This window comes from Vipera ursinii (genome assembly GCF_947247035.1).
Source record: "Vipera ursinii genome assembly, chromosome: 1".
NCBI lineage: Eukaryota > Metazoa > Chordata > Lepidosauria > Squamata > Viperidae > Vipera > Vipera ursinii.
The window spans coordinates 179791259-179816228 of record NC_139512.1 but is presented as its reverse complement, the minus strand read 5'-3'; the positions used below and the strand labels follow the sequence as shown (position 1 = coordinate 179816228).

Here is a 24970-nt window from a genome sequence, read left to right as displayed (position 1 = left end):
CTAAATAGTTAAAAACAGTACCTAACGAACTTCATAAAATAATTAGAGAGGATTTAAACTAGGCATGTGAAACTCACGACGCCACATAACATTGTGCGACATATCACGACTTTGTCCCCATTGACGGCAATGGAGTGGCCGCTGTTTTGGTGGGATGCATCCAGCCCATGGGCTGGCAGTTTGACATGCCTGATTTAAACAATTGCCTTCCTATCTTTGTTGATACAGTGACTTACTGGACCCAAAGTTTCTAGGGGAATAAAGGTTTTGGGATAATACATAAGATACAAGTATTTAAAATTTAATACATGTGCACTACAATTTAGAAGCAGTTTTATACCTGATGTCTCAGACGATCCCCAGAGAGTCCTCGGTGACCTTCTCCACAGCCATATGCACAGCCCAGAGACTTCACAATTTTTATCAGCATTGTCAGAGCCAGCCTATGAGTGCTTACTGGAGTATTTTCATCCTTAGCAGCACATTTGAAGAAACCAGAAAGACCAGAGAGAAAGCTGTTCAGTTTATGATCAGAATCAGAAAAATAATATCAAACTGGTGCATGCCAGTTTATCTATTAACAGAATAAATCTTACACAGAGGTTTTTTCTACAAATGATAACATTTAAGGTATCTTTAAAGGAGACAGCTTTAATGCTTGTAAACAAAAAGATCAGATTTAGATGGATAGGTTGCCTGTGTCTGATCAAAGGACTTTGAAACACAGAGAGAAGCAATTCTCTTTATTGTTTACAATCTTGGAAGAAGTAAGAACACATAGTATAAATGTATCCCAGATCCAGCATCCTCACAAATGTCATCCAGATGACTTTGGGAAGACCACCAAGAGAACATAAATATAGTAACCTCAGAAAGCACACCAATTTTCTACAAAAGCCAGCTCTAAAAGGCAAACTGCCTTTGATCCTGGAAGTATTTTTGTTACTGGTGGTCTTATCCATGTTTTCTTATCCCCCCCCCTTAAAGCTGTCTATGTTGTTGGCCATTATGGCATCTTGGAGAATTGAGTAACAGTGTGCTACATGCACATGTTTCATGTGATCTAATTTGATTTTCTCACCCTAAGGTTAATTGGGTTACTCTGGATTCTAGTACTTTAAACTGCATATAATATTCCACATATGACTGACTGCATGTTAGATTTTATAAGGGTACAATAAAATAATCGGCTTTATTTTTGGTTCTGCTCCTAATGAATTCCAACACTGAATTTGTCTTCTTTGTAGCAGTTACTTATTAAGTTGGCATTTGTTCATCACATCACAAGATCTTTCCCAGTCAGGTGCCAATGAGTGAAACCTGCATGCTTCACTCCATTTAAATGTAGATCCTGTGAGGACTACACATTGAGGACAATTGATCAGCCAGTTGCAACTTGCTGAATCTTTTATTATGCATGCTTGCTGATTTGGCAGAACTCAAAAGAATATGCAGTTCTCCAAATGCAAGTATTCTTGCATTTGTTATTTGTAGCTCACAGTAAAGTATTACAACTTTATTCATGCTAATACTAATAAAATACTGTTATTGCAAAAGGCATACAAATTTAACTAGAAGAAATTCTTCAAATTAAGATAGGAGTGTAAGAACATCCTTCTAATTTTTGCTTTGGGAAATTAAACTATAAGATCAAGATCTTACACTGCATGCCACATACACTGAAATGACTTGGATAACTCTTCCATGTGCTCCTCTATCCCATATTGAGTTTCAATCTTTACACATTCATATGAATATCTGATGACAATACCTCTGAGGGCAAACTGAGAAATAAAAACAAATCTTATTTCATAACCTGGGATTTTAACAGTTTGTAAAACAGAATATCAGAAATTAAATTAGGCAATGGACTATCACATAAATATGGAAGCTTCTGTAAAAATGCTTTTCAGCATTAACATATATAGTATTGATTGGCAAATAATGAGCCTGTAAAAGCTTCAACATACCTTGTCTTCCTTTTTATCATTCGTTTCAAAAGATCTTCCGCCACCTTCTCCCCCTCCTCCTCCTCCTCCTCCACCACCACCACTTCCTCCATCTCCTCCACCACCTCCTCCTCCTCCAGCAGCACTTCCAACTCCTCCTCCTCCTCCTCCTTCTCCACTGCCATCTCCTGCTCCAGTGATTGGAGCAGTCCCAAATCCAGATGCTGAGGTAGTCAAAGTCCCCTTGAGTTGAAAGGAAGTTTCACTTTGTCTCTTTTCATTGGTTTCATTCTCTTTGTTCTCACTTTTCCTTCTGATCTTCTCCACACAGGGTACCACACCGAGCTGAAGCAGACATTCCACAATGTTGAGGGCCACATCACAGATTCGGGAGCTGATGTCATGATTCAAGACCAAGTAAACTGCTTTAAGAACCACCTTGAAGGAAGAAATATGAGATACTGCAGGCAGCACTATATTCCCATATTGTTTGCAAAAAGCCTGACTACGGGTTTCTAAAGAAATGGTCCAAATGTGATATCCTACAACAAGATGACATCTTAAATTATAGCATAATAGCAAGTGAACAAAAATATGTGTGCACTATTTGTATAAGCCACCCTAAGCATGATCCAGGTCAATTTTCTGGTAGCAATGCTTTTTTAGCTGATCTAAAACAAATCTGCCTTTGATAGAAAGCAGTTTATTGCTGAAAGAATATAAAACAAAAACAATGTTTCATAAAATCATAGATTTTCAAGTCTCTAATCTGAAAGATGGCTATCTGCACACATCTAGTCAAGGGAGCTTGCCGCTCCCTTAGTTACAGTACTACAGGTAGTCCTCAACTTATGATCACAATTGAGCCCCAAATTTATGTTGCTAAGTGAGAAATTTGTTAAGTGAGTTTTGCCCTATTTTATAACTTTTCTTGCCATATTTGTTAAGTGAATCACTGAAGCTGTTAAATTAGTATCATGGTTATTAAGTGAATCTGGCTTCCCAACTGACTTTCCTAGTCAGAAGGTTGCAAAAGTGGCCACATGACCCCAGAACATTGCATCCGTCATAAATTGAGGATGCTGCAACAGTCATAAGTGTGAAAAATGACCATAAGTTGCTTTTTCAGTGCCATTGTAACTTCAAACAGTCACTAAGTGAAGTGTTGTAAGTTGAGGATTACCTGTATTACCTGTATTACCTTTGTCAAACTTTTACAGTATTTGCCTTTCTATGTTTGGAAATATTATTCTGCGATAATAGACCTCCTTTCAGATATTTGGACACTCTTCTCATATTCACAGAACATCAGCATTAGAAGGAACCTAATGGTAAGTATGGTCTTACCAAGGCATTATAAAATGGAACTAACACTGCATGTGATCTTGATTCTATAGCTCTGTTAACAGAGCCTAGGATTGCATTGGCTTTTTTGGCAGCTGCAGCACACTGTTGACTCATATGTGTTTGTGTACTAGGACTCCAAGATGTCTCTTGCAGTTACTGCTGTCGAGCCAAGTTTCACCTAATCTGCCCTTCAGAATACATGGAAGTACCGATGTAGCACATGTCAGCAACATTTCAAAGCAGCTGTTTTACTTGGGATCTCCATAAAATTGCAATTGGTGCCATGCCAGGAAAGGGTGCAGCACATAACTGTAGATGCCATTTTTGTATTCTCATCCACTCTGGTGTACCTTCTGGAGGCTGGGTCCAAAGCACTGCACAGCTCTAATAGCAGTTCCTTCAACCTCCATATAAACCTTTATAAAATTTGAACACATACAAGCTTCCATTCCCTGATTAGGTTTCTCCATCAATCTTGAACTGAAATTCTGCTGTTTGAACAAGCTCTTCATAATGATCTGATGGGATGCATATCCTGTTCTGAAAGAAGACTGATGCCAAATAGGTTTGAATTGTTCTACTTTCTCTTTGTTAGTTTTTACTTTTTGTTCTTCTTTTTGTTCTTCTTTTATTGTGAACTTACATGGAAAATATTTTTTTCTCAGCATAATTCATTAGCCTTGATTTATTTTACACACACACGTGTGTGTGTGTGTGTGTGTGTGTGTGTGTGTTTGTATGTATTTTAGACTATTTAGACTACTGCCTGTTCGATGGCCTTCAAGATAGGCTGAAACAGGAAATAAAGTTTTGCCTCATGTTTGGGGCCTAGCAAGGTAATCTAAATAGTTAAGTATTTGACACATATCTCCCCTTGCAGAAAGCTAACAAAGCGAGAGAGATCCTGTGGCTAACTGCCTAATGTGCAATCAGCCCAGGTTCGAATCTCAGAAGGGTATGGCTGACTGATGAAAACTAATAAGTTTGAAATGCATTTCAGTCTCCCTTAATTCTTTGTTAGTAATTTACATATATATATATATATATATATATATATATATATATATATATATATATATATATATATATATATATATATATATATATATACACATACACACATACATACACACACACACATCATCTTTTCAAATCAGGGCTACTTTTATGTACTTTTGCATGATGATTGTCCCATTTTTCATCTCATATGTCTTTCCTCTTGATTGTGTAACTGGTTGGTTTCTTCTGCTGCCTTCTACTTTTTCCCCATCTGGAATTGTTTGTTACTGTACTTTTTTGGGAAATTCCACTAGTCTTTGACTTCTTTTCCCATTATTTTGTTCTGCTGCAGGAATCTAGTTTTCTGTTGTGGCCCCAACCCCTGAGCCTGTCCTACCCGATGAAGAGGACTCTGAGGATGATGGGGAGGAACTGGCAAGGCCTCCCTCTCCGGGACCCTCCCCTCTGGCAAGGCCTCCTTCTCCATGGTCCTCCTCTCTGGCAAGGCCTCTGTCTCCATCTGAAGGCTGACAGGAGCAGCCTGGGAGTAGCCAGGCTGGGAGCCAGGCTAGGACGGAGCTCAAGCAGCTGCAGCAGATACAGTCTAGCGAAGATGACTCATGGCTAGACCCCCGAGAAAGACGCAGGGCCAAGCGTTTACAGCAGCGTAGGAAGAGTAGGAGGGCCAGGGATTAGCTGAGTCATTGAGCCACACCCCACTAGGTACAAAAGGGGGTGTGGCTGCTCTCAGAACTTTGTGACAAACAATAGTTTAAACAACTTCTGGTCACATCTTCAGAACTCTGCTTCTTGTTTGAAACCCTGGTGTGAATTCTTGGCAACGCTTCTGTACATCTGCTTCTGAACTGTTTGTTTGGACATTATCTCATTCCAGCAGATGCTTGAGGTAACAGCCTATTTTGCTGCCAAGGCCTTATCTGAAGGCAATTAACTACAGCCTGTAGAATTAACTCTTGCTAGTTGTGCCTACTTGTCTGTTTGTTTGTACTCCAGAGGGGGGAACAGAACATTATCATTGTTTTGATAACTGACAAATTAGTGCTCTTAAAATCAAGAATGCTAGCATTCCATAATTGTCCAAATGTTCCTACTGTTGTATTTCTACCTACTATTGTATTTCTACCTATAGCCTTTATCTAATAGGCTACAATTAAGTCAAACTCATGTTTTTCTCTGCCTTCTGAAGGAAAATATTTCCAAAAGGTTGCTAAAAGGTCTATCTCTGAACACACAGTATGTTGGCATATTTAACATCCTCTGGGTTTGACAGATATTCATGTCTATCCTAAGTATCTTCCCTCTCCTTCTCTTTCAACATCCTGAAAAAGATCAATGCTATCTTCTTAGCATTGTGTAGCTGGTACCTAAAAGATACCAATAAATTAACAGAAAGTCTCTCTCACTAAAATGTATTCCTCCACTGTAATTAAAGGCTCTTAATTTATGGAAATTTAGAAATTAGCCCCTCCCCCTAAGACAGCAATTTTATTTGAGCACTTTATGGAGTTTGAAAACAACCCAACAACCCAAGTTTTAAGCCTGCTGGTCAGTCAGTGGCACTAAACCGTATACTTCTAGTCACTGAGAAATAGGAAAATGAACTTCTTAATTTGCATTTTTAACCTACTCCATCCTATAAATACAATCTGAGTAACAAAAAATTTAGGGCATAACACAGGATAAAATAAAATATGTGACTTACACTAAAGAAGATCATGTTTTCCATATAATATTTCCATTTTAACCAGAACTTCCTATAGGAATCTGGTATGCTGTATTAAATTATTAATTATTAATAATGCTGTATTAAATTCTTTTCACCAAGAATTGGTTGTATATTTTACTTTACTATTAATGGGCAGAATGACCTTTATGCAGGGCTGAAATGGAACAAGACTGCATATTTAAGGGATTTTGATTTCCATCATACAATAGCTAGCACAGAAAGGAATATTCCTTTTTCTTGATCATTACCGAAAGATCCAGCATGCCATTCTTGTGGACAAAGTTGCTGGTCCCATCTATGTGATCTGTATCTTCCAGGCAACTATAGTTGATACAAGAATCTGTCAGACTTCGAGGGAGATTGGCACATGCCAGGGGCTCATGGGGCATTTCCGGTATGGGCACCTGGTTGCAGAGCTTGCGCATGTGCTCACTGAAGAAGTCAGCATAGCCCACATTGAAAGAGGCCAGCGTGGTATTGAAGGTGGCCACTGTGATGGTGGAAATTTGGGAACGTACTGCAAGAGAGCATTACAGATATTAGTTCATTGGACAGAGCACTTGATATGAAGGTGTAAGCTGATTCATTTAAGTACAATATTCAGCTCTGGAACATTACGATTATTTATAATTAATTGTGTATAATGACTAGAAGCTGAACTAAATAGAGGAAAGAGAAATCTATTGGTCTATTCTGGAACTCTTGTAAGATCGGCAACATTTGGGAAAATATTAGCTGTTAAGAGTTCAAACAATATATCATCTTTATCTACAGTAATTATTACAATACTGCCCTCTTCTGATTTAATAAGAAGACACACATGTAGCTGGGAGTGATATAAGCAGAAGCCCTGAAAAACTCCTGGGTAACTCAAAGGTTTGCGATTTCTCATAGGAGAAAGGTGAATTAATGTACCCATATTCTAATTCTAACTAGTTGTCATATGGATTTCTTCAAGTACTCTGTGCTGGAAAATCACTTGCTCAGTGCTCTTGAATATCACCTCACCATGGCTGTTGGAATGGTCTGGCAGGTCAGTAACCAAAGTATGGTGGGAATGAGAATGCCGAGCACTCAGACTTTCCATCTCGGTAGGTGTATCCGAGCTGCCCCGCCTAGTAAATCTACCTGGAATAGGAAAAAAGACATGCGTTGTGCTGTTAGTGGTGCAGCATTATTTTAATTTTAATTTTAATTTTATTATGTTGTTGTCACCCATCTTGCTATTCTATCATTTACCCAGGAATCATTTGCAAACTGCATAATATTAAAAAAATAGGATTAGGATTCATAGGGACTGTACCTTTGTGGACTGTCACAATAGAAATTTCAGATCATTATAATGTCCACTGATTAAAGAGACTTTGAATGAGGCACAGTCAATTGGTTAAAGTGATGGGTTAAACAAAGTTGGCAAACTCGTTTACTCTGAACTGGGTTCAACAGGGGCCAGTTATAAATAATATGGGATTTTTCCTTTGTTCAGTCCATTGCCAACCAGTGAGTAGGGGTGAAGTGTAGGGAGGGTTATTTGGCTTTATATTCTTGCTCAAACACCAGCTATTTTTTTATTCTCATGGCTCATAGTGTTTGATTTTTTTTGATGAAAAATTATATCCCTTATTTTCTTTTCATGGATGACTCTTAAAAGTTCTGGAGTGAGCAGCTTCAAAAGCTGGAAATGACCAGGCATCTCCAGATCAGAGAGGTCTTGGAAGTGACAGCAAAACTGCAGTGAGGAGCACAGCCATTGCATTTCTTGCTACCACAGGTACAAATGAGTGAGAAAGTACTATAAAGAAATGAAAATGCCCCTCTCCTTTCATGTGAGGTGAAGAGACCAAGAAAATGAGTATCTGAAGTTGTAATGCAGAGTGATCATTAAGTGAGTTAAGAGCTTTAGGAATTTGATTAGAATGGATCAATGAGCTGGAAGCAACCTGCTTCCAGTGGGCAGAAAATAATTATTGAATAATTATCCAGATTAAGCAAAAAACATATATGTAAGATTAAAAGAAAAATGTGCATAAGTAATAACATATAACAAATAGGATTTCTGTAGGATTAAATTGATACGTTATTACATTAAATGTTGTATATGGATTCTCCCTCAATCTTCTACCTCCTTCATGACTTTATTCCTCATTTCTCCTCCAATCTGGTCTGGTGATCCCTTAATTCACCAGAGGAGATTGGAGGATGTGTGAACAGTGCAAATAACACAAACCGTAAAATAGGAAAGAAGAATTCATTGTTGTTGTTCATGTTGTTATCAGGAGATGGACATCATTGTGCACACTTCATGATTATAAGTAACTGATGTCCACAATCAGTAGAAAACTCTGGTTATCAGTAAAGTTATTTGTCCTCAGTAATAGCCTCTCATTCACCTAGAATAGTGGTTTGCCACCCTCCTCTCTCAATGCCACGCCTGTCTTCACCAATCCCAGAGAAGCTGCCAAAAGAAAATGTGCTTCGAGTAGGTGATACATCCAAATGGTCTTCATGGAGAAGAAAGGGCATTCCCATCCGCCGCTGCCTTTTCTTTCCTGTGTGGTGGAAAGGAATAGAGCCCTTGCGCTCACGATCCTCCTTGCGGCTCTTGAACTGCAGGAAAAATGTAGAAGAAATCTATGCAGGACGCATGAAACAAGAATTCAGAGTTGCTTTAACAGTGAGATGGGTGGCATATAAATGTAATAAACAAATGACAAATCTCTTCTCTGAGGCTCAGATTCTTGAAACTAACCTGGAATTCATTTGCTTTTTCTTTGGGCCTAAACTGTTTTATCCAACTAGAGTAGGGGCAGGGAACATTTAGGCAACCAAAAGAGAACTTTTTCCCCCAGAAGGCTGAAGCTCCCAAAGTACTAAATTACCTCCTAGCCCATAACAATATGGAGTTTCTCTGGAAAGTGGATACTTGTCATTACAAAAAAGCCTATCCTGTTTTCATGTTTTTTCTACTTCAAAAGGGCTGGATACATTGGTAATCAGGGCATATGGGGCTGCAGGTAATTCTGATCCATGATTTGCCCAATCCTGATTTAAAGTAACAGAACTATGAAAGGGTGTGTGTTGCATTAATAATAATATTACAAGTGAACTTTAGTTCATTAGACATGGTTGGGTTTTAGACTGATGGAGGGTGGGTTTGGGATGCAAATGGTGTCATTAAATACAGAAGTGACCATGGCATTACAGTGGAATATGTACTTAATATATAAGATGGAGCAAGTGCCAATAAGACCATAAAATATAGAAGATTCATAGAAGGTATAGATAGACAAGGCAGAAGATTTTTATAAGCTACATTTTAACAATGAAGATGTAGAAGACCAAGATGGAGGGGACATAAGAGAAAGGGATGCAAGACAGATGGCTATAGAAGGGAAGATACTAGGAACAAAGGATAGAGGAAATAAATCTGGAGAGACTACAGAGAAATATGAAGGCAGAGATAAAGAAACAAAAGAGATCCACACAACAAGAAGCACAAGACCCAGATATAAGTAAAATAAAGGGAGAAGAATGCAGGATTTTGTCACTGAATATTAATGGTTTAAACTCGCCAATGAAAAAACGGAAAATCTTTAATAAACTTATTTGTCAAAAATTAGATATAATACCAATTCAGGAAGTTCATATAAAAGAACAACAAAAACACCTGTTAGACCAGCCAAAATTAGGAAATATATTTGTATCATTAGATCAACAAAAAAGAGGGGGTGGTATTATATGTGAATGAGAAACTGGTAGCTAAACAAAACTATGAAGATAGAAAAGGTAGAATATTGATAGTAGAGGTAGAAATAAACCATAGGAAAGTAGTGATAGTAGAAATATATGCCCTGAATGGAAACCAAGAACAGTTTTTTAAAATGTTACATAATAAGATACGTGATATAGATTACGACAAGATCTCTGTGCTAGGAGACTTCAATGCTATTATTCATAATAATTTGGATTACAAGGGTAACAAGACCAGGAAAAGGAAAAGAAGAACATTACCAAGATCCTTTTTTAAATTGGCCAAAGACCTAAACATTCAGGACATATGGAGAGAAAGGAATCGTGAGGCAAGACAGTACACATACTGCTCAAATCGACACAGCTCGTGGTCTAGTATCGACATGATGTAGATGTCAAGGGAAATTAACTCTGAAGTTGAAGATGTGTGTACAGAGACAAGCACCTGGGCAGACCACAACCCTGTGAAATTTAGCTGGAAAGGGTCCAAAAAAACATCTAGATGGACTATACAAAGATCAATATTAAAAGAAGATGACTTCATACTAAAGATGTAGAGGGAGTTGGACTTCTTTTTCAAAGAAAATAAAAATGAAGACACCTCTGTCCAAAATCATTGGGACACAGCTAAGGCAATTATGAGAGGAGTAGCTATAGCATATATGGTGAAAAAGAATAAGGAGAAAAAACAACAACAGAAAATGTTACAAGGGGAATACAAAAGATTAGAAACAATACTCCAACAAGAACCACAAAAAAGAATGTAAAACAACAAATGGACTTAATTAAACATAAACTCAACATCTTAGAAAAAGAAAAATCAGCACAACGGATAAGACCTACAAAACAGAATTTCTTCGAAAATGCAAACAAACCTGGTCGATGGCTTGCCCACAAACTGAAAAAACAAGGAGGGCTTGGCCTCCTGAATTGGGAAAAATATTATCAAGCAGCAGTAGCGGTATGGATAAAGGATTGGATACACTTAAGGAACAGAAGACTACTAGCATTAGAAGGTCATGACATGCAAATTGGGTGGCATGCTATAATGTGGGATGGAAAATATAAGGCTCATCAGTACTTTCAGAATCATCATATTAGATGGGCACTATTAGATGTGTGGATAAAAATTAAAAAGTTTAATTATATAGAAATCCCCAATTGGCTATCCATATTAGAGATTTTCATGCACCCCAAATTCATAAATTTAGGAAGTGTAATTACATATAAAGATCTCTTAGATGAAAATGGAGATCTGAAAACAAGAAAAAGATTATCAGAAGATGGTATAGAGTTGGAATGGTGGGCATACTTACAAATACAGTCACGATACAGAAAAGACAAAAAAGAACCAGGGATGATGATGATGATGATGATGATGATGATGATGATGATGATGATGATGATGATAATAATAATAATAATAATAATAATAATAATAAGAATAATAATAATAATAATAAGAAGAAGAAGAAGAAGAAGAAGAAGTAGTAGTAGTAGTAGTAGTAGTAGTAGTTGGAAGGGACCTGGGAGGTCATCTAGTCCAGCCCCCTGCTCAGGCAGGAAACCCTATACTATTTCAGGAAAATGGCTGTCCAGTCTCTTCTTAAACACTTCCAGTGTTGGAGCATTCACCACTTCTGGAGGCAGGTTGTTCCACTGGTTAATTGTTCTAGGTTGCTTCTCTCCTTGACTAGTTAAAATTAGTGCATACACAATTAGATAAAATTCTTCTAGGAACAGAAGATCAAATGATAAAAAAGATATATCAATATTTATTAGAACAGGATTTGTTAAAAGAACAGTTAAAAGAAATAATGGTAACCTGGTGTAAAAATTTTGGTTATAGTATTGACCTAGATAATTGGCAATCACTATGGGATAGAAATAGGAGGTTAATGCTAGCCACCTGCTATAAAGAGAATCTGTACAAGATGTTTTATAGATGGCACCTTCCCCCTACAAGGTTAGCAAAAATAGATTAAAAAAAATCTCACCAATGTGCTGGAAATGCAGAAGGCTTCCAGGGACTTACTATCATATGTGGTGGGAATGTTCAAAAGCGCAAAATTTTTGGCAGCGGATAAAAAATTGGTTGGAAGAAATATTACTACAAAAAATTGATTTAAAACCAGAAACCTTCTTATTAGGAATTATTAACGATAAACTCAGCAAAGCATCTTTCTACTTATTAGTGCATATTTTAACCGCAGCAAGATTGGCATATGCCCAAAAATGGAAAAGAAAGGAAACACCCACTGAAGAAGAAATAATAGATAAAATTTTATCTTGCGCCAAAATGGACTGGTTAACCCTAGAGATCAAAAATAAGACTGAAATGGAGTATTATGAAATTTGGCAAAATTTGTACAATTGGTTAGAGATAAGGAGGATCACTGAGATGACTATTGTTTGATTGGTTGATAATGTAAGGATTTCTTATCAGCACCTATATCAGGACACAACTGAAAGATGTGTAAATATAACGCTGATGACTGAAAAACAGTTTACTAAAAAATTTACAGATGTTATATGTACAGTTTGTTATACTCTGTCCTGTCATAGAATGTATTTTAAGTTTTTGTTATTTCTTTCTGTAACATAAGGTAATACTAATAGTAGTGTTGTAGCTAGGGAACGCGGTGGCTCAGTGGGTTAGGACGCTGAGCTTGTTGATCAGAAGGTCGGCAGTTTGGCGGGTCGAATCCCGAGTGCCGCGTAACAGAGTGAGCGCCTGTTACTCGTCCCAGCTTCTGCCAACCTAGCAGTTCAAAAGCACGTAAAAATGCAAGTAGAAAAATAGAGACCACTATGGTGGGAAGGTAACAGCGTTCCGTGCGCCTTTGGCATCTAGTCATGCCAGCCACATGACCGGCTACATGGACAAACGCTGGCTCTTCGGCTTTGAAACGGAGATGAGCACTGGCCCCTAGAGTTGGAAATGACTAGCACGCATGTGCGGGGGAACCTTTACCTTTACCTAGCTAGGGAAGTTGAATCATGTCCACTTTTGTTTTTAAATGTACATCTAATAAAATTTTCTAAAAAAACAAAAACAAATTGAAAAAACAAAAGGAGAAAAGTTGGATTAGTAAATTACGAGATGACAAAGGGAGAATACACTATCAAGAAGAGGAGAAAAAAATCATAGACCAGGAATTCTATGAGAAATTATACAAGGAAGATAACCAGGAAAATGAGGAGAAAGCAGAGGAATGTTTCAAAAAAGCAACACTACCAAAAGTTACAGATGAAATTAAAAATATGTTGAATGAAGAAATTAGGATGACAGAGGTGATTACGGCCATTAATAAACAAAAAAAAATAATAAAGCATTGGGTCCTGACGGCCTTCCGACAGAAATCTATAAGGAACAACAAAACATCTTAGGACAACCTTTATTGGATGTGTTTAATGCGGTCCTGGATGAAGCAAAAACCCCAAGGTCATGGTCAGAGGCGAATATTGTTCTGATCCCAAAAGACAACACGGACCATACATCAATCCAAAACTATAGACCAATATCTTTACTTAACTCTGATTATAAGATATTTACAACAATTATAGCTGAGCGATTAAAAAGGTTTTTAAATTATTTTATACACGTGGATCAGAATGGATTTCTAGCCAAAAGACAAACTAAACACAACACTAGGATATATTGGATACACTAGAATACTATGAAATACATAGTGGACAACAAATGGCATTATTATTCTTAGATGCTCAGAAGGCTTTTGATAATGTTAAGAAGAGACTGGACAGCCATTTGTCCAAAATGGTATACGGTTTCCTGCCTGAGCAGGGGGTTGGACTAGATGATCTAAGGTCCCTTCCAACATTATTATTATTATTATTATTATTATTATTATTATTATTATTATTATTATTATTATTATTATTATTATCAAACAACTTAGGTATATGTATATGGGTGAAAAATTTATAAACATAATTAGGGCAATATATTCTAATCAGGAAGCTAAAATAATAATAAATGGGGAAGTAACCAGGAAATTTCAAATACAAAAAGGAACACGACAAGGATGCCCTTTATTTATTTTTATTTATTTTATTTTAATCCCATTTATATCCCGCCCTTCTCCAAAGACTCAAGCATTCACAGATGATTTGGTCTTTATTATGGAGGATCCACAACAATTGGGACCGAAACTGTTGGAAGAACTAGATAAATATGGAGAAGCCGCTGGGCTGAAAATAAATGATAAAACTAAAATGATTGTTAAAAATATGACGAATAAACAGAAAGAAAATTTGGCTAGGATTATGGAAATACAAATAGTTAAGAAGATAAAATATCTAGGAATTACTATTACGGCCAGATGCACTTCAATCATAGAAGACAATTACGATAAAATAGTGAAACAAACAAAAGAAGACCTGGAAAGATGGGGAAACTTGAGTCTTTCATTGTTAGGGAGAATTGGTGTCGTAAAAAATGAATGTACTACCTAAAATCCTATTCCTCTTCCAAAATATTCCTATACAACTAGATCAAAAAAATTTTGGGAACCTGAACAAACTGACACTAAATTTTATATGGCAAGGGAAAAAACTGAGGATTAAAATAAAACACTTGCAGGATGCTAAAGAAAATGAGGGTTTTGGACTACTGGACTTGGAAACACATTACTATGCAGCGGCGCTAACTTGGATTAGAGAATGGATAATTTTAAAGAATAAAAGATTATTAATTTTAGAAGGCCATGATTTGCAATTAGGCTGGCACGCATTCCTATGGAATGAGAAACAAGGGCTATATCAACATTTTCAAAACCTTCGGATTAGACAAGCGCTATTCAAAATTTGGAATAAAATTAGAAAACAAAATTACATTAAAGTACCAGTCTGGTTGTCCACCCTAGAGGTAATAGTTTACCCATATTGGTTTAATTTGGAAAACAGCACTACGTACAAAGATATTGTGAATGATGTGGGAGAATTGAAATCCAGACAGAAATTAGAACAACAAGGGATAAAATTGGAATGGTGGGCTTACTTACAGATACAAACACGATATGGGAAAGATAAGAAAGAGTGGGGGATAAATATTAAAGAAACTGCATTGGATAAAATCTTATTGGGGCCAGATGAGAAACAAATAAGGAAATTGTATAGACTGCTATTGGGGTATAAAATGATTGAGGAACAAGTTAAAGAACCAATGCTGATATGGGCTAAAAATTTGGGACATGGTATCGATCTGGATATATGGCAAACTCTTTGGGATAGAAATAAAAAGATAATGCTGGACTCAGCTTACAAAGAAAATTTATATAAAATGTTTTATCGGTGGCATCTCCCTCCAGCACGATTAGCCAAAATATACAAAACAATATCCCCTAGTTGTTGGAAATGTTCTGAAGAATTCGGCACTTATTTTCATGTTTGGTGGTCCTGTAATAAGATGCAAAAGTATTGGCAAAAGATATGGATATGGCTAGAAGAAATATCAGGATGGAGAGTACATTATAGACCAGAATTTTTCCTGCTTGGCATAACAACAGAGAAACATACCAAAGAAGAGTTAGATATAATGATACACATCATCACAGCAGCAAGAATGACGTTCACCCAGAAATGGAAAAAATAGTGAAATAACTGATGAGAGTGAAGTGAAAAATAAAATTTGGGCGTGTGTAGAAATGGACAAGTTAACTTTGGAAATAAAAAATAAAGATGAGTCAGATTATTACAAAATTTGGAATAAGTTTTACCTATGGTGGGAACAGAAAGGAAGATCTCAATAGAGATATACAGGATGCTGATTTCACACATTACTAGAATAAGTTGGTTGATAAGATTGAATATCGTATAATTGTATATAAATGATATATATATATTTCTTCAGCCTGAAGAAAATGGTCTCCCTGCAGACCATTTTGCTATTTAAAAAAACCTCTTCTCCCCCCTTCCCCCCAAGTTGTTCTTCCTATCAACTGCAGGAGATGGCTTTGTGAAGGCGACTTTGATTAGAAAAAATAACAATTTCCTTGCAATTGCTTTTAGTTTGGTTTGTTTCATTAGATGGGAGTTTGTTCCATGGTTTCCCAGTATGTTTTTTCCAAAATGAAAAGCAATGTGTTTACTGCTTGGGGTCCTCCTGATCTTTAGGCAGAGGTCTGCCATCTCTTCTTGGCCACAGACTGTACTGGTCATAGATCTTAATTGTGCCCCATTGTGAAAAGAGCAACCACAAATATAAGGCTAAATCCAGCTGCAATATTAGACCTCCCTCTAGTAAAATGCAGTTGGTGTTTCATGAAGGGATCACACATGAACTTTAAAACATCATGATTTTACCTTTTTAAATATATTCATTCCCAAATCAGAGGAGAGATCTGGAACTGCTGGTCTCCGCAGGTTAGTTAAGGATACTTTGGCAAAAGCTTCAGTACTTAATGATTTTTCTTCCTCATTACATTTCATTGTGAGATCCTACACTCCCCAAGAGAGACAAGAAAAACATGAGCCTGACTAGGAAAAAAGGTATTTTTTTTCCTTTTCGTGAACACTGTCAGCATTTGTTTCCTTTGGATGATAGAGAATTGGGACCTTGTGGTAGTGCTTGAACTGTAAGGAATATGAATAAAAAATAGTTTAGTCATATTCAAAAGTTTGCAGTGTTTTTTGCATCAGTTTCCTATCACTGCAGACATCCTTCTGTCCATATTCCAGTTTTCTCTCTATAATCTAGCAGTGTTCTCTAGAAAGTACAGAGAACAATCTTCCCTGGCTACTTTGGGATCCTCATTTCAGGTCTTGTTTCTTGAAAGCCTTATTTTTCTGCAGACTTCAGGATTTAACTAAAGTTCTTGCTGTTCCTAAATATCTGCTTATTTGCACTTCTATCTGTATCTTTTTTTCCTCCCTCTCTCTCTCATTAAATGTTCTTCATTGATTCTCATGTTTGATAATACAGAAAAATTTTAATCAACACTTCCTCTGTTTCCATACAAATATCAAGAGTTCCTTATAAGTATAATGATGTCCATGATCTTTTGCTTCTTATTTTATTTAGGTTCTTTTAGCATAATCACCCATGTATAGAAATACATCAGGAGTAAAAGAGAAGTAAAGAGACATCAACAATCTACAATAAGTAAAGCTCAGTATGTATGTCTAGAATTTTAATCATAATAATGACTACTTTGTTCAGTCATACAGAGTTAAACCTGAACTACAATCCTAGCTTGCAACTGAACTTTTGACCAGGTCTTAATACTTAAAACTGGAAATATTAGCCACCCAATTGCCTGATTTTCAATCAATCAATCAACCAATCAGTCAGAATAGAGCTGGAAGGGACCTGGAAGGTCTTCTAGTCCAGCCCCCTGCTCAAGCAGGAGACCCGATGCCATTTCAGACAAGTGACTGTCCAGTCCCTTCATAAAAAACCCCAGTGTTGAAGCACCCACAACTTCTGAAGGCAAGCTGTTTCACTGGTTAATTGTCCTCACTGTTAGGAAGTTTCTCCTTAAATTCCAGGTTGCTTCTCTCCCTGATTAGTTTCCATCCATTGTTTCTTATCCTGCCCTCTGGTGATTTGAAAAATAAATTGACCCCCTCCTCTTTGTGTCAGCCCCTCAAATACTGGAATATTGCTATCATGTTCCCCCCCACATACACATACACAGTCCTCCTTTTCTCTAGACTAACCAAACCCCAATCCTGCAAGTATTCTTCATATGTTTTAATCTCCAGGTCTTTAATCATGTTAGTTGCTCTTCTTTGCACTTTTTCCAAAGTCTCAACATCTTTTTTGTAATCTGGTGACCAAAACTGGATTCAGTATTCCAGGTGTGGCCTTACCTGTGTTTTGTGAGTATTGACTAGTGAGGGAGCAGCAGCCACCATGGAACTACTGCGTGGCCTTGGCAATGGTGGGAATTCTGGGTCAAATGATTTCTCTGGCTTTTCTTCTAACATGTGGCGCAGCCGCTGAAGATAATACATCAAGGACCATTGTGTGCCTTCCTCAGACCAGTGTGGCTGAAGCAGGCATCGTAATACAGCAACATCAAAGTAAGTGGCATAGCGGGACTTTTGGCATGGTGGGATCACCAAAGACACCCTGTTACAAAGAACAAAAAAAGCACATTAATCCAACCAGTTGAGGATTCAAGCAACAATCAAGATTTGGACCCCCAGATAACAGTCTGTTTTTTTTCATCCTGGATAGAGTTGTTAATATCAGCATGATCTTAACAGACGATCCCCAAATGTGGTATATTATGTGACCAAAACCCCCTTATTTTGAAAAAGGGAACACAAATTATTTAATATGAAATGTAGCTTTTATTCCAAGACTTAGGAGAGTGAAGAAGAATGAAAGGGGCTCAGTTGATCCTGGGCATGAATTTAAGCATTGTTGGGAAGAAACAGCTCCTCTTTGGATTCCGTGAAAACCTGCCCAATTCTCCTGTCATCTCCACTGGGCACACATTTCAGATCCTCCACATGTGATAATTACATTAAGTAAGTTTCAAACAGATCAAAGTACTAGCTTATAAATTATGCTTGAAAACCAAGGGCCCAAGCACAACTAAAGGACTGGTCTTAAATTTACACATGAATGTACTCTTCTTAGATTGCCAAAGAATTGTTGGCTTTTTAGGACTGCACTCCCATGGGCCACTCTGAGGATAAAGTCCCACCGCAAAAGATTCATAAAATTGAATATAGACATGATCATACTTCCCACATTTGTAGCAACATAAACTCATAATTTTTAACTTGGTTTTAACTATTGTATATATCGGGCATAAATTATTTAATTGTTTTTTTAACTTTTATACATTGTTTTTTAATATTTATTGCCCTGTGCACCGCCCTGAGTCCTTCGGGAGAAGGGCGGTATAAAAATTCAATAAATAAATAAATAAATGATACAATTTCTTTCTCTCATTCTGCTTTTTGCATCAGTATATATATATGTACCTGCACCCCACCCAGCCCCATGCATTTACAATCACTACATCATGATATAGCTTTTTCCCCTCGTTCATTTTTTTTTTCATTTTACCATGCCACCAAACACGTTCATCCTTCTCATTAGCTCCACATACTTCTGTGGCACCCTGCTTCATTTTTCCCCCACTCCATTCCCAGTAGCTTTCATGTCTTCTTTCTTTATTGCCTGCTTTCCAGTCATTCTGACAGGAGACAAATCTATCTTCTAATACTTTTATACAAATATATAAAATTATATTGTTGTAACTACAGACCTCCATCCCTGTAAATATTTTCCTTTCACTTTTGTTTCTTTCAGTTTTTTTCCTTTCCTTTATTTTTCATTTGCCTCCAAAATCCATTTTCAATACTGCAATAAAATTCTCTCACACACATTCTAAACCTCTCACACGCTTGAATTCTTCGTTAATTCTCTTAGTCGTTCATCACAAACAACTAAAGCAATAATGCTTTTTAGTTTTATATCCATTTTTGTTATATGTACTTAAACATAAAGTTATGTTTAGACCATGTATTTGAAACTAAAGAGAAACTCATCAAATAGTCACCACTGTTATTCATTGGAGGGTCTTCAAATGGCCTTTTCATATTTTATGAATGCTATCATCTTGATCCTGCCCATCCATTCCTGTCAGTAGCAATATATTTTCCCCCGTAGACATTCACTCACAATGTTGCTACTCAGTTCTGGTTCTTCTATTATCACAATTCATTGCAGCATATCATGCGAGTATCACCGACATATGGATTCCTGTTTTCATATGCTCCCACAACAATCTAGATGGCATTAATTCGTATTTCCTAACACAAATTTTAACACTTGCCTCCCATAATTACACCTACACCTTCACTTCCTAGCATGTATTGCTGGATGCCACTGCATTCAGATCTATTACAACTTTCCTTTTTTATGCTCAACCTCTCTATTTTCTTTTCATTTCATTTCATTTATTAATGCTATTTACAATGTACTCTTTTATTTATTTTATTTATTTATTTATTATTTATTTATTTAATTTATATACCGCCCTTCTCTCAAGAGACTCAGGGCGGTTAACAGGGCAAGTTTGAATAATCTGTAAGGCTTAGTTATCACCTATTAAGTACATAGATTTGACTTCCACTCTCTTCATGGTTTTGATCAATCAGATAGAAAAGCTAGAAAGAGGGTTAGCAAACTTTGTTGTTCCCATGTCCTTTATAATATTCTCTGATAATGGTATGGACAATACTAGTCAGTGTGGTACATTTGAGCCAGTATGTCACAAGCAACTAGAGCCCAAATTTACCGTAAACATGATATCCTATGAAAGCTTGGATAGTTACTCTAAAAACTACCTTGTTCTCAAGTAGCTTATTTATTCATATCTCACACACTGAATAGATGAATAAATTTAAGTATTCATTGTGACTATTGTAAGAAACAGTCATCCCAATTTTTTCTGGATAATATATGATTCATTAAAGGATCCACTTTTATGAAACGGATACAAACTGATAAACAGATGAAAGAAAATTTGAATTCCCCCCCCTTATAAATAGAATGTAAGATAAATATACAGTCACATTATCTTTCACAGAGAAACAAAAATTTAAGAAAAATGTAACAGTGAGACTATTTGGGGAAGAAAGCTAAGGCACCATTCCAAATTACTTCCATCAGAATTATACAAAATGTTTTGCTGTGATAAATAAGAATTTCCTAGTGTGTCCCTGTAACAGAATACCTAATGAATTATACAGCAAAGGCTTTTTGAGCAAATTGAAAGATCAGATAAATTACCGTTGATTGAAATAGTTACATTCAATGTTCCAATTTCTGACATGCCTTATGCAGAAAAAAAAGTTTCCCAAGCCAACTACAAATGTGTGGTCCACAATACAAATAAACAAATTGCAAATGCATGTAATAGCAATATGTTTAAAAAAGGGGGGTTAGCTATTTCCTACACACCTTAGATAGACCTAGATTACAACAATGTCATCTTATTATTACTATTAAGGATTACCAGGATAAAATACATAATGATTTTAGTCAATATTGAAGAAATTGATGTGTTTTTATGCAATATAACTGTTCCTAATATTATGTCTTATGCCTTGTTTATTCACCATTAGGCATCTCTTAAAAAAAGAATAGATAATGTTAAATTTATGAAAATAAGAGCTATTGCTATCATTGTACTATTTGGCAATTTAAGAGAGTATTCAATTAACTGAGTAGCATGACAAACTCATTTAGTCCTTGGGTTACACTGGCAATTGGAACCAGAATTTCTACTGCTAAGCAATGTGGTCATAAAGTGCAATGTCACATGACTACATTCCTTAGTGACGGCAATCATTGCAATCCCCATTGCCATCATAACCCCCAGAACTGTGTGGATTGTTAAGCAGAAGGAGTCCCATACTAGGAGTATGGGATGTGTGTGCAGGCATTCTGGTGGTGGGTCTGCAGGCAGGTGTGCATTACAGTGCAGGCAGGTAGGGGTTGCAATGGAGTATGAGATCCCTCAGGAGGACCAAATTGTCTTTGCAACCTCCTACTGGCTTCTTCATGGACTTTGCTTGTGTGAAGCCAGCAGGTAAGGTCACAAATGGTACTCATGAGACCAGAGGATGCTATAACTCCTGTAAATGAGAGCCGGTTGCTAAGTGGCTGAATCATAATCATACGACCAAAGGTTTGCTGAAATGGTCATAACTTTAAGGACTAGTCATAAATTCTCCTTGTTCAGTACTGTTGCAACTTTGAACAGTCAATGAACGAGTGGACTATCAATATATGATACTTTGTCATATATTTCTATGCTTCCTACAAACTCTATTAAGTTTATTCAGATTTATAAAAATAGGTATTCCACTTATTGCCTGAATTCTTTTAAATCTACGAATAATTATTTCAGTGATTTTTTTTTCATGTGTTCTTGTAAATATATCAGATTCTTAGCTCAAAGAAAAATTAGCATAAATAGATGGATAAAAATTCAGCTGAATTACTGGAAGAAATACATTTGGTAAACATTTATATTGCTTCAACATTGTTATATTTAATTAGCAGCATTTCTAGGTAAACATCCTTATGTTGTTTCAAAGAGATATGTAGGATATTAGGAAATTGAATACTGCAAGGACAAACTCCTACAATTTATTTATCTAAATTAAGCAGTTATATGATGATGGCAGTTTTAATCTTCCTGACTTGCAGCTTTATCATTGGTATATGTTTTGACTTCTCTCTATGGGACACAAGCAATCTGGTAACACACCTTTGTTAGTACAAGTAGTAAGTTATTATGTAATTCCTCTGAAATTATGGGAAGGGTCTTGGCTTCATTTTTAGCAATAGTTCTGTTCTGTCTCCTGCATTAAATACAACAAAGTAGGTCTGGAAGTCATTTGAGTCAGTGGTGTTGGCTTTTTCTAAATTATTTTTGCTCCCATAGTGCCTACTTTTCCACTTCTATTTCTCTTTCCCCCTCTCTCTTAAAGCAATTTTTAAAATGTACAATTTTTTTCTGCTTAATTTTAATTGCACACTAAGCTCACTGAGTCAGTGATTGCACACTTTCCCCAAAGACCAGAATGTTATGATTGTTTGAATTTTATCTTCAAGGACAGAAATAATTGTATAAAAAGCTGGATCAGTAAGTAGAGCAAACAACATTTATTCTGTTCCTGCTTGTTGCTAGGCAACACCCTCTCCAGTTCCATTTGGAGTGATCAATGAGTTCAGCAAATGAAGAGAAATTAATGACGCAGGCTTGAGACCCTGCCTGCAGCTCCATTGCCATAGTGACCACCCAGCTCAGTTTCAGACACTGAATGCTTTGTTGTATTTTAAACCTGCATATTTGAGAGGGGGGAAGGACCCAATACATAGAAAATACCAATTTGATTTCCTAATTCTTTTTAACCATCTGTCCAAGCATGTGTATGTTGTTCCTTTCTATATATGTAAGGCACAATTAATATGTCTTTTGACTTCTCACTAGAAAACAATAGGTGCCACATTTCTACAATTTCATCAATAACACTGTGTTACGTAACTATGGGTCCTGGAACCAGATAAACAGGGTTGGTCACACATTTGTCATATCAAATAAGGCATCCAGTGGATAGATAAAGGCAGGAAATGTAAGCATTAGATGTGTTTCATTTCAGGCTCTATATAAAGAACTTCCCCAGTTCATACAAAACAAACCATTATCTTTATTCTTTTTAAAGTATTTTATGAACAAAATGATTTCTGTTCAGCTTTTGAAGTGTGACAAAGTGTTCTAAGGTGTTCAAGACTACAATTCCACAATGACTAGGAAATTGAGGAGTCTAATGATTATAGTCCCATGCTCCTGGCAGGACCTTTGGTTGAATACAGCTATATTACTGTACTAAGTCAATCTCTGCTCAAAATGAAAAAAGGCAGTGAAAAACCTGCACTTTAAACACATTATAATCTTAGGGTTTCCAGTAGGACTTTTGGACAGAAAGATGATGTAGAATAAAGGAAAGCAAAGGAGAACAGAATTATCCTGGTGCCTTAAACATTACGCCAAACTGGTTCTCTTTAACAGAAGTAACTTTCTGATTTCATAACTTACTCTTTGTAACTAATTGAACTGAAACGGATGAATTTCAACCTTGTAGAAGAATGCCTACCGAGGATAGGGGGTTCCTTTCTCTTGAGATGCTTGGGATGAGATGCTCCCATCAATGGAATTTCCACGGTAGCAGCCCAGGAAGGCTCGTCTTGGTGGAATGGAGTCTGGTTCTGTTGATTCACACACTATCTGCAGGCCAGGAAGAGACAAGGTTAAACTATAGACTGTGTAGATAAACCCTGAGATCAACCCCATTGTGACTACTAATTCGAGCAAAAAACCCACCAGATATTGTCTTGAAAGTTTCTGTAAGTTAGGATTGAAGAAAAATTGCATCTCCCAGTCTTATAGGTAAATTGTAATTATTTTTAGAGCTTGTAGAATGCAAACAAATGGACATGATCAGACATGGAAAGAAAAGAATTTGTAAGTACTGTACATCAGGTCCCAGTTCTCCCTGGGATTATTAAATCACACTTATGCTATATCACTTCCAACAGCAGGTGAAGGATCATGCAATCTGTTGCATTTTGAATGCGTATAATTATTATATGTCACTTAAAAAAACAAAACCATCAAGAGAAAGCCATTTTTAAATAAAATGTTCAAATGCTTACTCATTTTCTTTGGAGGACATATTGTAAACATGCTCATACAATGGCTGTTGGGGGAGGACAAACTACTCACAAAGTGGCAGCAGACATGACCAGTCACAAATACTTACAGGAAGGCCAGGTATTATGCTTACCCCCTGTCATCCCCTCCACCCTCACAAGATGTTTTCTGACAGTCCTGGTTAATTTGTTCCTTTTTTTCTGGCTAGGTGGGGACACTTGCACACCACCCACTGCGGTGCAGTCAATCATTCTTTTATTACTAAACATTCTTATTTTCTAAGAATGCTTGAGATGATGCTAGTGATGGCTACTGTGTTTTATAGCATTCCAGCTTCCTATTTATTTATCTGTTAGTTTTAATGTCAGATACAGAGCCTGGAAGCCTCAAAGGAATTTCCGCAGGGACACTGGTGCATATGAGTGCCAGGTTTCCTACCACTATGACAGCAAGGCATTGTGTGCTATAAGCCCTTCACCTGTACTCGGAGATAATATAACCTAGATGAAAAATTACCACCCCAGGTGCAAACAAAACACAAGTGGTAAAACAAAAAACAAATACTCAGTGCCCTGGAAACCATCAGGCACTGAATGAAATTGTTTATGGGCCCTTCAGCACCTTGACATAAAATCTGTGCAACTTTCCCTAAATCTTCAGTTCTTGGTAGCAAGGAGGGCTGACTTGCTTAATTTATTTCACAGTTCCTGGTGTTGTCTTATCAGTGAGCCCAGGGCAAAAGGTGGTTCATGGAAAAAGCCAAGGAACCATATAAACAAAAGCCCCCTTTTTTGTAGATATTGCTGTTCCAATTTCAATAAATATTTATACAGGGACATTATATTGAATTTTCTGCCAATTGCTACAATAGAACTGCCATTTTTAATGTACACTTAATCAAGAGCCCAGGTGGCAACTTCTGTTTGGAAGCTTGTTCTGTCTGCTTACCCTGCTCCCACCATTTATTC

General features: G+C 36.8%; 1 protein-coding gene across 1 annotated transcript in view; it reads right to left on the bottom strand.

Moving 5' to 3' along the window:
• UNC80 (unc-80 homolog, NALCN channel complex subunit) overlaps positions 1-24970 on the bottom strand; it is a gene marked incomplete at its 5' end in the record, with an annotated part of 192180 nt that overhangs the window by 141137 nt on the left and 26073 nt on the right. The window contains 8 exons of the mRNA XM_083369438.1: positions 341-472; positions 1971-2387; positions 6291-6559; positions 7051-7170; positions 8433-8649; positions 16117-16251; positions 17626-17887; positions 23446-23576. Coding sequence (XP_083225564.1) covers positions 341-472; positions 1971-2387; positions 6291-6559; positions 7051-7170; positions 8433-8649; positions 16117-16251; positions 17626-17887; positions 23446-23576 — 1683 coding nt within the window. The remainder of the gene's footprint in view (positions 1-340; positions 473-1970; positions 2388-6290; positions 6560-7050; positions 7171-8432; positions 8650-16116; positions 16252-17625; positions 17888-23445; positions 23577-24970) is intronic.